This window comes from Lissotriton helveticus, chromosome 4_1 (assembly GCF_964261635.1).
Source record: "Lissotriton helveticus chromosome 4_1, aLisHel1.1, whole genome shotgun sequence".
Taxonomy (NCBI): Eukaryota; Metazoa; Chordata; class Amphibia; order Caudata; family Salamandridae; genus Lissotriton; species Lissotriton helveticus.
Window position 1 is genome coordinate 1,568,186,382 of NC_136063.1, and position 15,274 is coordinate 1,568,201,655.

General features: G+C 40.4%; 1 protein-coding gene across 2 annotated transcripts in view; it reads right to left on the reverse strand.

Moving 5' to 3' along the window:
* BLVRA (biliverdin reductase A) overlaps positions 1-15,274 on the reverse strand; it is a 220,091-nt gene that overhangs the window by 130,430 nt on the left and 74,387 nt on the right. For both annotated transcript variants that reach the window (XM_078688188.1, XM_078688189.1), the window contains one exon: positions 13,694-13,822. In XM_078688188.1, coding sequence (XP_078544314.1) covers positions 13,694-13,821 — 128 coding nt within the window. In that variant the 5' untranslated portion in view covers position 13,822. The remainder of the gene's footprint in view (positions 1-13,693; positions 13,823-15,274) is intronic.

The window sequence follows — 15,274 nt, forward strand, 5'->3', positions numbered from 1 at the left end:
GGGGCCCCCAAGACTTTTGTAGAATCTTCAAGGCTGAGGGGACGCTTTCGAGAATGGAGCCCAAGCTCTAGCAGACAAGCGTCCGAGTTCCAAGGTGTCGCAGGGCCATTTTAGTGGACCACGCCCAAATCTGAAGAGCCGGCCGCCATTTTGAGAGTCCTGTGGCAGCCGCCTATCACTGCACCGCAAGAGCGGGAGCAACTCAAGTACATGGTGAGCGAGACGCTGTAGTCGAAAGAGCGGGCGGTAAACAGCTGAATAGCGGAAGAGGCACAGTGTAGCAAAAGCGGGCGGAATGGCAACTGAAACGGTAAAGGGGCGCCCCACTACAGCGTGTCTTTAGGTGAAACGGATTGTGGGACAAGGTCAAGAATGGAAGAGTCACCAAAAGGCAAAAAGTTCCGCTTGACCCCGGGAGCCGGCCACCTATGTCGGGGGCGATCTCAGGCCACACCAGGGCAACACGACTTGGGGAGGGGGCCGGAGCCAAGCGCCCCCTCCGAGTCCGCGCCATCACACCGTCCCTCGGGGGCCTCCGTCAAGTGGTTCAGGGTGGCACCGCATCACATTGTTTTCAAATGCAGTCACGTCCTCAAACAGCCCCCACTTACATTGAGAATAGTGAAGCTGTAGCAAGTGCAAATAGGCTTCAGACAGTGTTACAAGCACTCCTCAAAACTTTGAACTATCAGAGTGCATGAGTTTCATGCTCGATCGATTGAGCTAGCCGGATCGGGCAACAAAAAGTATAAAATAGTTATGTAAATAGTTATTTAATAAAATGTTTTACCCTGTTACTTTGCTGGTGTGTTGTATATATTTGTAATATTTGCATAGAGTTTATCGTTATTTTGGGCGGGGTGGGTGGCAGAGCCGAGCTGTCTTGCAGCCATCATGGTGTGGAGCTCAGTTCATCTCACTAGTTTCGTATTTCTCATGAGGGGTTGTTCCTAATGTTTCTATTTTAGCGAGGTCAAAAAGAGATCCCATTAGTGGCCTACTGATTTTGCTCGATTCCTTTTGTTTTTTTACACGATTGTTCACTATCTGCAAAGACTAAACAGAGTATTGCGACTCTGTGCTTGTTTGTAAATAGAGAATGAACCAAAGAGAACTAATTCTAAAATAGTAAATGCTTGGATAACAATCAATCAAATGGAGAGAGAAGCAGGCACGACGGATTACAACGGGGGCAAAGGCCTGCGTTAACTACCCTTCACTATCTGCAAAGAGAGAGTACTCCTAATAGAAATGAGGGGGAGGGGGGGGGGCAGCATTCAAAGCAGATCAGTGTGCATAAACACGAAAATGATTTTACTTACCATGTACTTGACATTCGACAGCTTATGATATTTGCTATTAAAAAACCATTGAAATTCACTGAAAAAACCATAGGTTAGAGACCATATATAGTTAGGAATTAGCATTTAAAAAACCTTGAAAATTCACTGAAAAAACCATAGGTTATAGACCATATATAGTTAGGAATTAGCATTTAAAAAACCTTATTTTACTCACACAAAACCATTGAAATTCCATATATAGTTAGTTGCACTAACTATATATCGCGCACCCGCAATCCACTGCTGATGATGTCACATATTACATCATTCATGACATGGTCAGTGACATCACTGATGACATCACTGATGACATCTCAAATGACATCACTGATGACACCACACTGTCACTCATCCATGGAGTTACTCACACACCTAGTCAGTCATGCAAAGAAACAATCTCACCTCCATTCCCTCAACTATACAGATATACACATTACTTATTCAAACATATACTAACACATATTTACTCTCTTATACAATCCCTGATACAAGTTCACAATGATCCATACAGCCACTCACACATTCAGTGGCTCTCATGCACAGTTATTTATATATGCCAACTCTCACATGTACTGTGTTTTACATATGTACTTACTATGACATGTAGCATTGAGATATCCATTCACTCATCAATACACTCATGCACACAGTCAACCGCCCATGTAGCTGTTTCCACATGCACTCTTGAACTCATACACCTAGTGAATCAACTGCTCACACATCTATGCACAGAGTCACACACCTCCCAGCCACCCCACACAAACTCAATCTCCCATACAAATACTTGGGCAACCAATCAATAACACATATAACCTCTCGTATAGCTAATGATCAACACATGCAGCAGTTTACATCACAACAGACATACTGATGCACATATTCAGACAGTTTAGTCACTAACCCATGCATTTAGTACGACACATTTATTCACTCACTCATACAGTCAGTCACGCACCTACTAAATCCTTCATCCAGACACTTATACATCCACTCATTCTTCAATAAATCAAACATATTTAAACTTTACAGAAACACACAGTCACTGGATGATGTCATCAGTGATGTCATCAGTGATGTCATTTAAGATGTCATCAGTGATGTCATTTGAGATGTCATCAGTGATGTCATCAGTGATGTCACTGACCATGTCATGAATGATGTAATATGTGACATCATCAGCAGTGGATTGCGGGTGCGCGATATATAGTTAGTGCAACTAACTATATATGGAATTTCAATGGTTTTGTGTGAGTAAAATAAGGTTTTTTAAATGCTAATTCCTAACTATATATGGTCTATAACCTATGGTTTTTTCAGTGAATATATATATATATATATATATATATATATATATATATATATATATATATATACACACACATATATATATATAAATATATATATATATATATATATATATATAGATAATATTGTTTTCAAAATGTTGAAAACAATATTAGCTATATATATATATTTCAGCTCCTTCCACAAAGGTAGAAATTGACCAGCACTCGTGTTACTGCAAATCTGTTACAGATTTATTAGGCGAAAAAATAGAATAAACAAAACAAACGCGTTTCGGCAATCCTGCCTTCATCAATGTCGGCGGCCCCATTGTCATGGCGACATATAAACACTTGGTTATCTCAGTGATTAAAAAACGGACAGTGCTTTTTACAAAACTCTCGGCGTCATCTTTGAATGTGTTTTAGGAAACAGTATTATATTTCATTCCATTGCATTCTCTAAACCTCGTAATTCATTCAAAAATTCGATTAAATTACACAACTCATATCATGAACGTCATCAAATCAGAGGGTGCAAAACAAAATCAATAGAATTACATTTCATTCCTTGTGCATCCTGTGTAGAATATTTACATTATGTACATATTCAAATAATACTATTTACAAGATTTACCTAGTGGGGACTGCTCTGTAAATTAGACATTTTAAATTAACTGCAGATCTCAGTATGTCGCCAGTGGAATAACTCCCTTGCTCTTGCCCTCTATGGGCTCATACCACCACTTCTCTCAAGTTAATATAATCCACTGTAAGGTCTCGCACTCCCCTCTACCCAGTAATACCCTGTATTACATAGATGTTTCAACGCCCTATATGGGACCTATTTGACCCACAGGTGGTACACTATCTGTAGTCCTATTATTACGTTCTAATTTGGCCATATTATTCCAGAGGAGTCATTATGTTCCCAGATGTACGGCAAGTTCTTCTCCACTATTTAAACCTCCTGGAAATTTGCTCTGGAGATCTATGATGAATCTTGATTCGAGTCTCCTTTCCCTGTCCCCTCCTCTGACATCTCTGGGGACATGGTCTAAGCAGAAAAACTGTAACAGGGATCTGTCTCTCATGTGGTGGCTGGCAAAATGCTGCGCCACTGGGTAGTTTGTGTCATTACTGGCGATGGCCCTTTGATATTGGTGGACCCTCATTTTCACCTGATTTATAGTGCTCCCACATACCTGAGATTATAAGGGCAAGTCAAGCAGTATACCACAAATGTGGTGCTGCACATCATGAAATTGGTAATCTTTCTTGCTTCTTTCAACCCAGGCACCTCGTATGTCGTCAGACTTTTACTCGTGGCGCAGGCCCTGCATTTGCCACAGGGGAAGGAGCCTCGTAAGATGACCAGATCCCGTTTTTGTTTCACTGCCCCCAAATGGCTTTCAACCAGATGATCTTTGATGGATCTCGATCGTCTGAATGTAATCTCTAGTCTCTCAGGTAGATCCTTGCCCATGATCACATCAGATTAAACAATTCACCAGTTTCTATACATGATTTTCTTCACCTCACTGGCAACATTGGAATACTTAGTAATCATTTTGAAGTTGTTGGTCTCTGCACTTTTCTATATCTATTTATATCTGAATATATAGCTATTATTGTTTTCAAATGTTTTAGGGTGCATCATAATATATATATATATATAATGCATAAATCATTACTGGGTTGAAAGCGAGGATAATGTCTGCGGAGGAGTTCCGTGTGAGGGAGGAAGAAGCAGAGCTGTTATTTAATCAGGTCATAACGCCGAGTAGCAGCATTAATAAAACTGTCAGCAATTCAACTACACAAGCTGAAACGGACATTAAAAGTCTTTATAAAGCGTTAGAAAAAGAAAAACGGCTTGAAATAACAAAGTGGTGGGAATATTATTCCCTGTCTAAATATGCTGAAGTCAAACGGGTACCGAGAGGTTTAAGATTTATGCTGGCCCCAACTTATGAAAATCCAAACCCTTTAATGTTGAAGGAATGGGGCCAAAACAACTTAGCAGCCTCGATGAATTCGGTCCACATTTTAATTAAATATGCTGCCATTGACAGAGAAGCCATCCTGCTTAACATCATTAAATTGGAAGAACAAATAAATGCAATTGAAGAAACTGAAATGGGTAAAAAATTGAAAAATGACATGCAAGAGAGATTGAAAAAACACACTGACAAAATCAAAGCTAGAAAAGTGAGTAAGTTTGCACGTGATGCGGCGGACTATGCTAATGGTCAGATATTTACGTTTTCGCGCAAATACAATGCCACTAAAAGACAACAAATCAGAGGTAAAGGCACTGGGTTAGAAGAGTCAACAACATCAACAAGAAGGGAAGTACAACAACCTGAAATGGGGAGCTCGAATTCAGATATCGCGTCAATATCAAGCGAGTCAGTGAGCTCAATTGATGATTTACCTTCAACCAGCCTACCGTTGCCAATACTTGGAATAGATGAAGAGATGGCTTTTTTAGTGGAAGAGAGGTTGCGCACTCTACGACCACGGCAAAGAGATACAACAACACCCGCAGAAACAAAAAAAGACGGGAAAGGAGAAGGAAATGCAAAGAAAGGCGGATGGAACAACAACAAGAAAACAAACCAGTCATGGAAAAAGAAAAAACAGAATTAAACCAATCCATTGTGAATTTGTCGGATGTAATCTTAACCAAAGCAGAAGAACAACTCCTACTATTGGGTCTTAATTTCTGCCCTGAACAGAATTTTAAGTATGCTCCCACCAGAGTAGATGTATATCGCTTCATCCGCAAATTAAAACTGAAGAAATTCTTTGCACTACAAAAATTTAAATCCACTACCAGCAAAGACACCAATGTTGATATTGAGAATATTGAAAGCATGGCACAACTTACAGCCTCTGATGTCCCGCTGTTTCTTGATATAAATGATTTAGACAATGCAACTAACTCTCAATCTTTGATTAATGATGATGACACCAGCACACAAAAAAGATTAGAAAAAATTCATGTAATTCAAAAAGGTGCTGGAATCACCCCATTCAAAAGAAAATCTAATTTTGTACCGATCATGGTAAAAGATGCAGTAGATGTTTTTCAGGATTGCATAGTTGCTGACATCAAGGACTTATACAAAAGCGTCAACAATAATAAAAGAAGGAAGTACAATGTGCAACGGGCCAAATACTTTGAACTCATGAAAAAATTAAAAGACAACCCCAATATTGTAATAAAAACTGCAGATAAAGGGGGTAACATTGTTATATGGCCAAAATCCGAATACTCTATGGAGGCATTACGGCAATTGCAAGACCCTGTTTGTTATACAAAATCAAACAACAAAGAGTACTTGAAAGCCAATGAAATTTTGCACAAACTGCTTCTCAAATATCGCAGAGAAGGCCTCATCTCTGCAGATGAATTCAAATTTATGTACAATGAGCATCCCGTACTGCCGTCCTTGTATCTAATTCCAAAGGTCCACAAAGGAACAAATCCGATCCCTGGAAGGCCCATTATCTCCGCTATCAACAGCTGCGGAGAAAATGTGGGGCAATATATAGACTTCTTTTTACAGGACTGGGTTCAACAACTGCCGAGTTTTGTGCGTGATACTACTGACTTTTTGGCGAAAATAGAGGATCTGGAATGGCAGAATGACATGTTGCTCATTACCCTTGATGTTGAGCAATTATACACCAGTATCTCTCATACGGATGGCCTCAATGCAATATCTCATTATCTTGGCCAACGACCTATTGAAATGTATGGACATAACAAGGTGATATTAAGCTTAATTGATTGGTGTCTAAATAATAACTTTTTTACATTTGGAAAAGAAATCTGGAAACAATTGAGGGGTGTGGCCATGGGGGCCTGTTTCTCCCCCAGCTACGCGTGTTTACACGTGGGCTGGTGGGAGGAGCAGGTCCTCAGGGTCTTACACCAGACTTGGATGCGAGAGAAAATTGTAAAATATCTCAGATATATCGATGACATATTCATTGTTTGGCAAGGGGATGAGGAAGAAGCACATCTATTCTTAACTGAGATCAATAACAATCCCTTTAATCTAAGATTCACTTCCAACATTAGTGCCAGGCAAGCTGAATTTTTAGATGTCAAGATATATGTAGATGACAATGACCGCATCCAGACTACTTTACACAGAAAAGCCACGGCGGGCAATACCACGCTTCACGCCTCAAGCCTACATCCAAAACATACGATCCATAGTATACCTTATGGAGAAATCCTCAGGTTAAAAAGAATCTGTAGTACTGCTGAGGATTTCAAAGGATGTACTGAAGAATTAAGAGTACGGATGAGGGCGCGTGGCTATTCTGACCAGATTTTTAACCAGGCCCTAGTTAAGGCTGAGAAATTGTCTAGAACAAGTTTGCTGGTTAACAAAAATAGTATGTCTACTAATGAAATTGAAACTGATGACACAGTATGCCCTAGGTTCATCACAGACTACAGTAGCCAGCAAAATAAAATCAGACAAATCATAAACAAACACTGGCCTACTATCCAAACAGATACCATTTTGGGATGTATTCTACCTGATAAACCCCTGGTCACTTTTAGACGGGCACAAAATATGGGTGCAATTCTTGATCAAAGTAGCCCTGAATTGCAACAAAAGCCCAATTGGTTAATAGCAGCGGGTTTTAGAAAATGTACTTCCTGTCGGGCGTGTAAATTTGGGATTAACAAGACCCATTACAAAACGCCATTTTCTGCTGTTGATATTCCAATTAAGGGTAGCCACACCTGTAAAACTGAATATGCTGTATATGTCCTGACGTGCACCTGCGGCCTAAATTATATAGGCAGCACAAAACAGCAGGTGCACGTCAGGATATTGCAGCATATCAGAGCTATCCTTCATAGCGACCAGGCATATCCGGTGGCCCGCCATTTTGAAAGCACACATGATAGGGATCTTAATTGTCTTTCTTATTATGTGATAGCCTCTATCCCGAAATCTAGAAGAGGTGGCAACAGGGAGCTTAAGTTGAGGCGATTAGAGTCGAGTTTGATCCTTGAATTCGACAGCAAATGGCCGAATGGCCTTAATAATACTGAGGATCTACGTCACTTTTTATAATCACTCGATCTTAGAATCTGCCTCCTACACCACTTAGTGATAAATAAATTGGGCTTTTTGTTAGCGCCTCAGTACCCCCTAGATACGTCAGGTTCCCTGTGATCTAGGGAGGCCATCTGGTTTTCAAGTATCATCTTGTACAAAATACTATGTTCATTTATGAAATTAAAGTGGCTGGTCAAGTTCCTTGTCAGCCACTTTTCCATACATTGCGCTGCTTCTTCCTTGTACATATGTATATAAAAATATATATATTTTTTCACTGGGTTTTAGGTATTTATTGATGTACCATAGATGTGAGAACTGGTTTTTAACACTCGTTTATATAGGTGGTGTCCTTTTCTATATCTTTTTTAATATGATGATATATTAACACTGGTATTAATATGCTTTTTTATATGGTTTTTATTAGGACTAAGAAAATGGAGATATATGTAAAATCCCCATTGTCCTGATATACATATAGGCACCATATACACAGGCTTTTTATCATCATACACTCTCAGTATTTTGCATCCCTCCTTTGTTTTGTTTTTGGTTTAATTCTCCTTCATTTTTTGCATTTATGCACTTTAACAATCTATATGATTTGCAGACTGGGATTCAATGTTATAGTATATTAGATTGTGCACTTTTACCACTTGTCCCGTTTATCTTTCATTTAAAGGTCGCGATATTCTTTACAAACCGTGATAATGGTTACGAATAGGAGAAACTGGCATTGTTTTATATACTTTACATAAATTGCGTAATTTTGCACAATTGCTATATTTTGCACAGGCCTTTGGTTAAGATTTGCATGGGGATTTATCCCATATGTCCAGCCTTATGTGGTAATTATTACTGCTTGTTCAGGCATTAGTTAAAATCTGTACAGGGATTTATCCCAAATCATTATCGAATGGGCATTATACATGGTTATTATGACTTGATATTCATGCGTGATCTTACATAACAGCCAGGGTTTGATGGATTCATCCAGGAAAAATTATAATTAATTGATGTAAAATACATATGTATATATAAAAATATAAGGATGTAATTAATCAATGTTAAAAATAATTTATTGTTTTTAAATTGTGATTATGCCAGTACATCGTAAATCAAATCTATACAAACTATTTTTGTTTATGTCTATGATCATGTGACCTGAAAGAGAAATGGCGGGCTAGCACTGCATTATAAAAAAGAAAAAAAGACGTTGAATCTATGCATGTGAACAAGGGCTTTGGCAGCCCGAAACGCGTCTTGCCCTCGCTATTTTCAACCCCCTGCACATTAAACAGCTGTGTATCCAGTTTGTGGTCCGTCTCCTTATTGCCCGGAGGGTTCCGATGTTTAAGGGAACCAGTAGTGGCTGTTTTTGGAGTTTGCGCAGATATATATATATATATATATATATATATATATATATATATATATATATATATATATATATGTATTTATTTATTTATTACAGCCAGTTAGGAAAACCTGGATATGCAAGGCCACATTTCAGAATACATCTTTCATCACTTCAGTTTTCCATTTACCTTCTTCCAAATAATGGTAAAACCTTTATATGGAAGCGGCAGGGTTGGCAAATCCAAGATATAAAAATCTCCAATCATAGGCCATAGACCATAGACTCAAACAAATCTGAGAGTGGGGCTACTGCTTAATTAGTTCGACGTCACATGAGTCAATGACCGACAGATATAAAAACATTTTAGAAATTCAGTCATTTTACTTAAAACTTCAGTTGCCAGCTTCTAAAAATAAATATTTCACCATGAAATACATTTTCACTTCGGCTAATTATGATCTATTCCAAAGAGAAACTCATTTCCAAGAAATAAAATGTTGTCCGAAAACACCAGATTGTAATTTGTTTAGTGAATACATTTAAATCCACAAACATCATATCCACTAACACTCACATATACTACTGACACACTTGGGCACATTCTGTCATCCACCCTATACATCAATTTACAAAACACCCCACACTTGGTCAAGCTCCCCACACCAGCTACTCTATACTCATCCCATAAACTGACACCCACATTTAGTTCTCATTTTTTGAATTAGGAAAAAAAGAGTTGATGCTACCTCCCTCTAATTTCTTTTGCAGTGGTTGATCGGATGAAAGGGTCACGGAGCGGTGGTTCAGTGCTGCATTGGGAGGGCTCTTGCTTGCTCATTTCATTAAAAAAATGACAACAAGGAATGACACTCAACACTGGTCCAATCACTTCTGTCTCTCTTCATCGCTCACTTCTTTGGGCAGCTGTCTATGCTTCCTTTTTTCGCTTTATCTTGACCGTACTTAAGCAGATGGTCCTTGACCCTGGTCTCTCTCGCTCTCTTTCTCTCTATGGCCTCAGTGCTCTGAAGCATCTATATATTGTACCTGCTGATACTTAAACAACTGCCTCAGGTCCCCACTCTCTGTATCCATCCCAAGAAAATATGAGCAGCTCTCTCACACATCCCAAAGTGCTTGAGATGTGGTTACCGGTCTCCAGTGTCTATCTCCATCTGCAGGGCTCTGAAGAAGCAGTGCACTGCCTCTGTTGTATCACTCCAGACTCCGTGCTCTTAAACAGCTGTTTCAGTCCTTGCTGCCTGTTTCCATCCTCAGTACAGGTCAGTACCTGCCCTTTGTCACTGATGGCTGTCTCCACTGTCTGTGTGCAAGCTCAACTGTCCCTTGTCCCAACTTTCTTTCTTCATTCTCAGCAGCTGTCTCTCTATCCTCAACGTATGTGGAAAGCTGTTCCTTGTCCCAGCTGTTTCTCCAAACCCACCATTCACGTGTGTTACTTCACACAACACAATTTCATGGTTTCTCCCAACTGACAATTTTCATTTAATCTTGTTGTTTCTCCCTTCCGTCTCCCTACAGTCTTTTTGGACATATCTTCTACCTTTTCTTGCTCTGGTCCTAGCCTCTTACAAAGATAGATTTTTTCTCTTAAATAGTCGCAAATCTTTATTCTCACTCATTAGCAGCACTTCTTGCTGCTTCTACACTGTTGCATTGACTTGTATTATTAACACCACTAGGAGCTTGACAGCTTTAAATAACTACCCTATTCAACCCTTCTATTAGATCACTGGCTTCACAACAAGCAATCACCACCACATTTGGTGAAACATCGACTTGAAGAGCATGTTCTCGCCTAATCCTAGTCTAAAGTTGTATTAGTAAACATCTCGACCCAACATTCTTGAGATTTTCAGGATTAGAATTTTTGACTCTGAAGTCACAACCCAGGTGTATTAGACATCCCAGATGTGCGAATAGTTCGGAAGGCTCTGGAATAAAACCAATGTGGTCTGAAATCCCCCAGAGTAGCGTACACCCATGATAAATTCCCATTACTACTCTCCCACCTAGCACTATGTCATAGTACCGTTGGAGTAATATTAACGTTTACCATTATTCTACTCTTTAAAATCAATAAAAAGCCACAGTTACTTACCAACACAATGGCAATCGTTTTGTCGACTTCAGAAGAATGAAGGCCCACGCTGTTCTCGGGAAACAACAGCAGTACAGTAATCATTCCACTTGGAAGTATGTGTTATATGCAATAGGGAATAATGAGGTTGAGTTTTTAAAGGGCTAGCCCAGGTACTCCTTTCCATAAGAGTTCATTAGAAAGCATTGGTATTTTCTGGGTTGCTATTTTTCTGAGTAGCCACATACCGAGGATCTCTTTCTCAGGTGACCGATTACAACATGGTAGAAAACATCTTGTGAAGTTTTTAGTCAAGTCTGAAAGTGTTTAGTGAAAAAGGTCAATAGCCTGTGAATCACCAAGATAACTGACAAGGGGCTACCCCAAACATCAGCAACAGGGCAGGGCTCTCTGATACAAGGCACAGCCCCAAAACATACTCTACTACACACAGCATTTTAGTATTGAACACATTACAAAGTTCACACAAGGAACAAGCTATGGAAGTCGAAAGGATTTGACAAATGGGACCTCATCAGGATCTCGTCTATTGGAGACCTATGGGTAAAGGGCGAAGTAGTGACATTTGCCTTCCTGCAACAGAAACATGAGCTCACCAAACCAGAATACTTCTGTTACCTACATGTCCGACATGCGCTACAATCACACCTAACTAAAGGCTCCCCTCCCCCAGAATCCACACCTCTCGAGGACAGGCTGCTTGATGGCTATCTACCAGAGAAAGCAATCTCCCTCACATATAAAAAACTGATAAATAACACAGCAGACCCTCTTCAGGGCACCATGGCTAAGTCGGAAGGGGATGGCCTTAAATTGGACGACGAGGAATGGCAAGAGGCACTAGCCTCCCCAATGGAAGTGGCTTTCTCAGCCATTACTGGACCCCTGCCTGGTTCGAATGGGGAGGGCAGAAAGGGGAGAATGTAGAAGACACTGGTTCTGAGGGGACGTTTATGAATATCCTAAGGGAATGTGATCTTATCCAGAGGTACTGGCGTCAAATACATGCAGGTGTTGGGCCTGACCCTCCGCCTTGAAGCGAAGAGATGCCTACTGAATGTGCTGGAACCCACGGCCTGAGCAGAGCGGGTAGGATCTGGGTAACACTGGGCCTCACTGTAGCGAAAAAGGAATATAGCTCCGCTGTGGGGAGCTGCAGACCCACCAACCATAACAGAATGGAAGAAAAAAATGGATTGGCGCATGTTCCGGGAAAAAACAGTATAGAGTGCGAGGGACTGTCCTAAGAAGTGGTCTCACATCTGGGGGGCATGGAACACGTACAGAGGGGAAATTTGTGGTCCTCCACGCAGCCTCATCTCGGATGATTTGCCCTCACCATAAAGAATGCATCCCATGATGTACTATTGCTCTATTCTTGTAGTCACCATGATTGTCAATAAGACGTCAAATGAATTCCTCCTGTATGTAATGATTCACATGACTCATGTTTTAGCGCCGATTCCTGTTGTTTAATAAAAAAGAATTAAAAAAATAAAATAAAGAGGATGACGTTTACACTGCAGCAACTACTTACAACTGAACCTACTAGCAGGTATTTGTCCAGGCATAAAACGTGTTACCCGCCACAGTATTGCTCCATCATTCTTGACGTAGCATTGAAGAGAGCCAATACTCAGTTTCACTGGCGCTCTATGCGATCTGCATGAAACCCATTTCCTGCATTTCTACCCCTGTTGTCTAGAGATCATTTGTTCTCTTCCGCGTCTTCATAATACTGTGAGAATTAACCTTGGGTCGAAAGTTGTTAAAAGCATTGTCCTATTGTTGGCTGATGTTTTGGTTGTTTGGCTGCTACATGGCCACAGTTTTTAAAGAATAATTTGGCAACTAGTCAGTTTCCCATCATCAGGCCACTGACTTCCCAATAGTGACATTAGAACTGATGATCTAGGAAGTAATCCATGTCTGCCACTTGACTGTAGCTTTGTCAAGTCATCAAGATTGATCACCTTAAAGGTGACCATTCTTTAAATATTTTGGTCGTCCTAGGGTCAAGGAAATTGATTTTGAACCAGCTATTCCACCTTGTGTCTTTACAACCTTCTATTCCTTGAAGACACGAAAGCAATACATCTTTATTCTGCTTCCGGTTGTCACAAGTGCCAGTGGTCTTCCTTCCTTTAAAGATATATAACTGCCGCCAAATCAGTATCAATAACCACAAGCAATCTGGGACAAATCCGGGCACCGCACCCCAGCAACCAAATAGAAAACCAACAACTACAAATGTACACACATGCAAGTGAAAAACAAACAACAATAAATGCTGGATGTCACACATACGCCACAGAAGTCACAACATCAAACATCACAATGACAATCCTGCCACTTTTGATGTGAGGCACTTTACTCATACAGTTAAGTAGAAGTACTTTTAGCTACGGGTAAGGCACGATTTTACGAGGTTCCAACTGCACACCTTCAACTTCACAGTCACATAGAAACTACTAATTTGAACTCTTAACCTTGATACAAATCCTTTGAGCTTCAGAATCTCAGAAGGACTGGAGGGCAATGGATTGAGCAAGTCTCTGATGCGCACTGATCCTGCAGTGCCAATGCCAACCACGACAACTCCAAACATTTTCTTCATGCTGAAAAAGAAAACAAAATCTTTATATACATTATATGTAGTTAGTTCATAGATAACCTGCACCAAACATTTAGATAATAAAGAATACAATTACTGCATGTTTTTAGTTGCTCTAACGTATTATGTTAGCATTTATCAAGGGAGTCCAACGTAGAATTAAAAAGGCTTCCTTGTTTGTCTGCTCGGTGCATCTAAATATACCTGCAGTGTTCTGAAATACTGACAAAACAAAAGTGAATGCTTTACAGCGAAGATGCTATATGAGACGGCCTGCATATATGGCACAGCAGTGTCACATCTTTTCTCCAAAATTATGAATTATACCACTAAAAATAGATATTCTGAGACACGTCTACAAAAACAAAGTGAAACAATATGAAGTAAATATAGACTTGTAATGTATTCTATCTTTAAAGATAAAAGAAAATAGGTCCGACGGTCGGCTGTTGTCTGAGGAGGGGCCAGCCCTCTAGAATGCACAACCATCACTTTTGAAAACCATACAAAAGTGTTCCACATTTCTAGCATATGGTTGTGTTTTCGGACAACACTCATGAATTATAAATCAAACAATGTTATTTTTAAAAGCAAAATAAATCTGAATATGAGGTGCCACAAAGGAGAAATTCGGGAATACTGAACTCCAGCCACAATGTTTGGATAAGTTGCCAACAGATGTATGGCTCACTTAAAAACTTATTATGGACTAATGTCAGAGTGTATAATAGAGGACATAAACAGGCAAAACCTCTCGTAAGCACTGAGAGGTAAAATTAGCAATATGCAACATTCAGGATAGTACACAGCCACGTGGCCCACATCCCGGAGGCCGGGCAAATGGCACAAATATAATCATAGTCGTTTGCATACTTTACACGTGTATCTCCAGTGTCCGCTGGTTTTCACGTATTTCCCCTCTTACGTCCTCCATGGAGCCCTACTCCCATCCTTCTGGATAGATACATTTTGTAATAAAAACACAGTCTAACACAGAACAACAAACAACCCCCCCCCCATACGTGGCATCAATAATAGAGTATGTGCAAAAGCCAGGTTATCCATTCGAAGCCCAATAAGGTGCAGACATCACATTTAGTAGCAATCCTCAGGGAATCAAGACAAATCACAGGGTTATATGATAGGGAACATTAGTGCGCGCCCAACAGGGCATTACTCCGGACCAGGGCCCTCCATCTCGCCTCCCACCACCTCCTCCTCGGATCCAGACCCCTCAGGGGTGAACAATTCGGCGCTAGTGGCATCTGAGTCATCATCTGGCAACCCCTCTGCACACATCATCCTCCAAGCTAGCAAGTCTTCCTGGAGCCTTTCATCGCGGCGCGTGCGCTGCATATGTGTCTCCTCAGCCAGGGACCACTCTCTAACATCCTTAAGCCACAGGGAGACCTCGGGGCCCTCTCCCCCATCCAAGTAATGGCCACGCGCCGCCTTG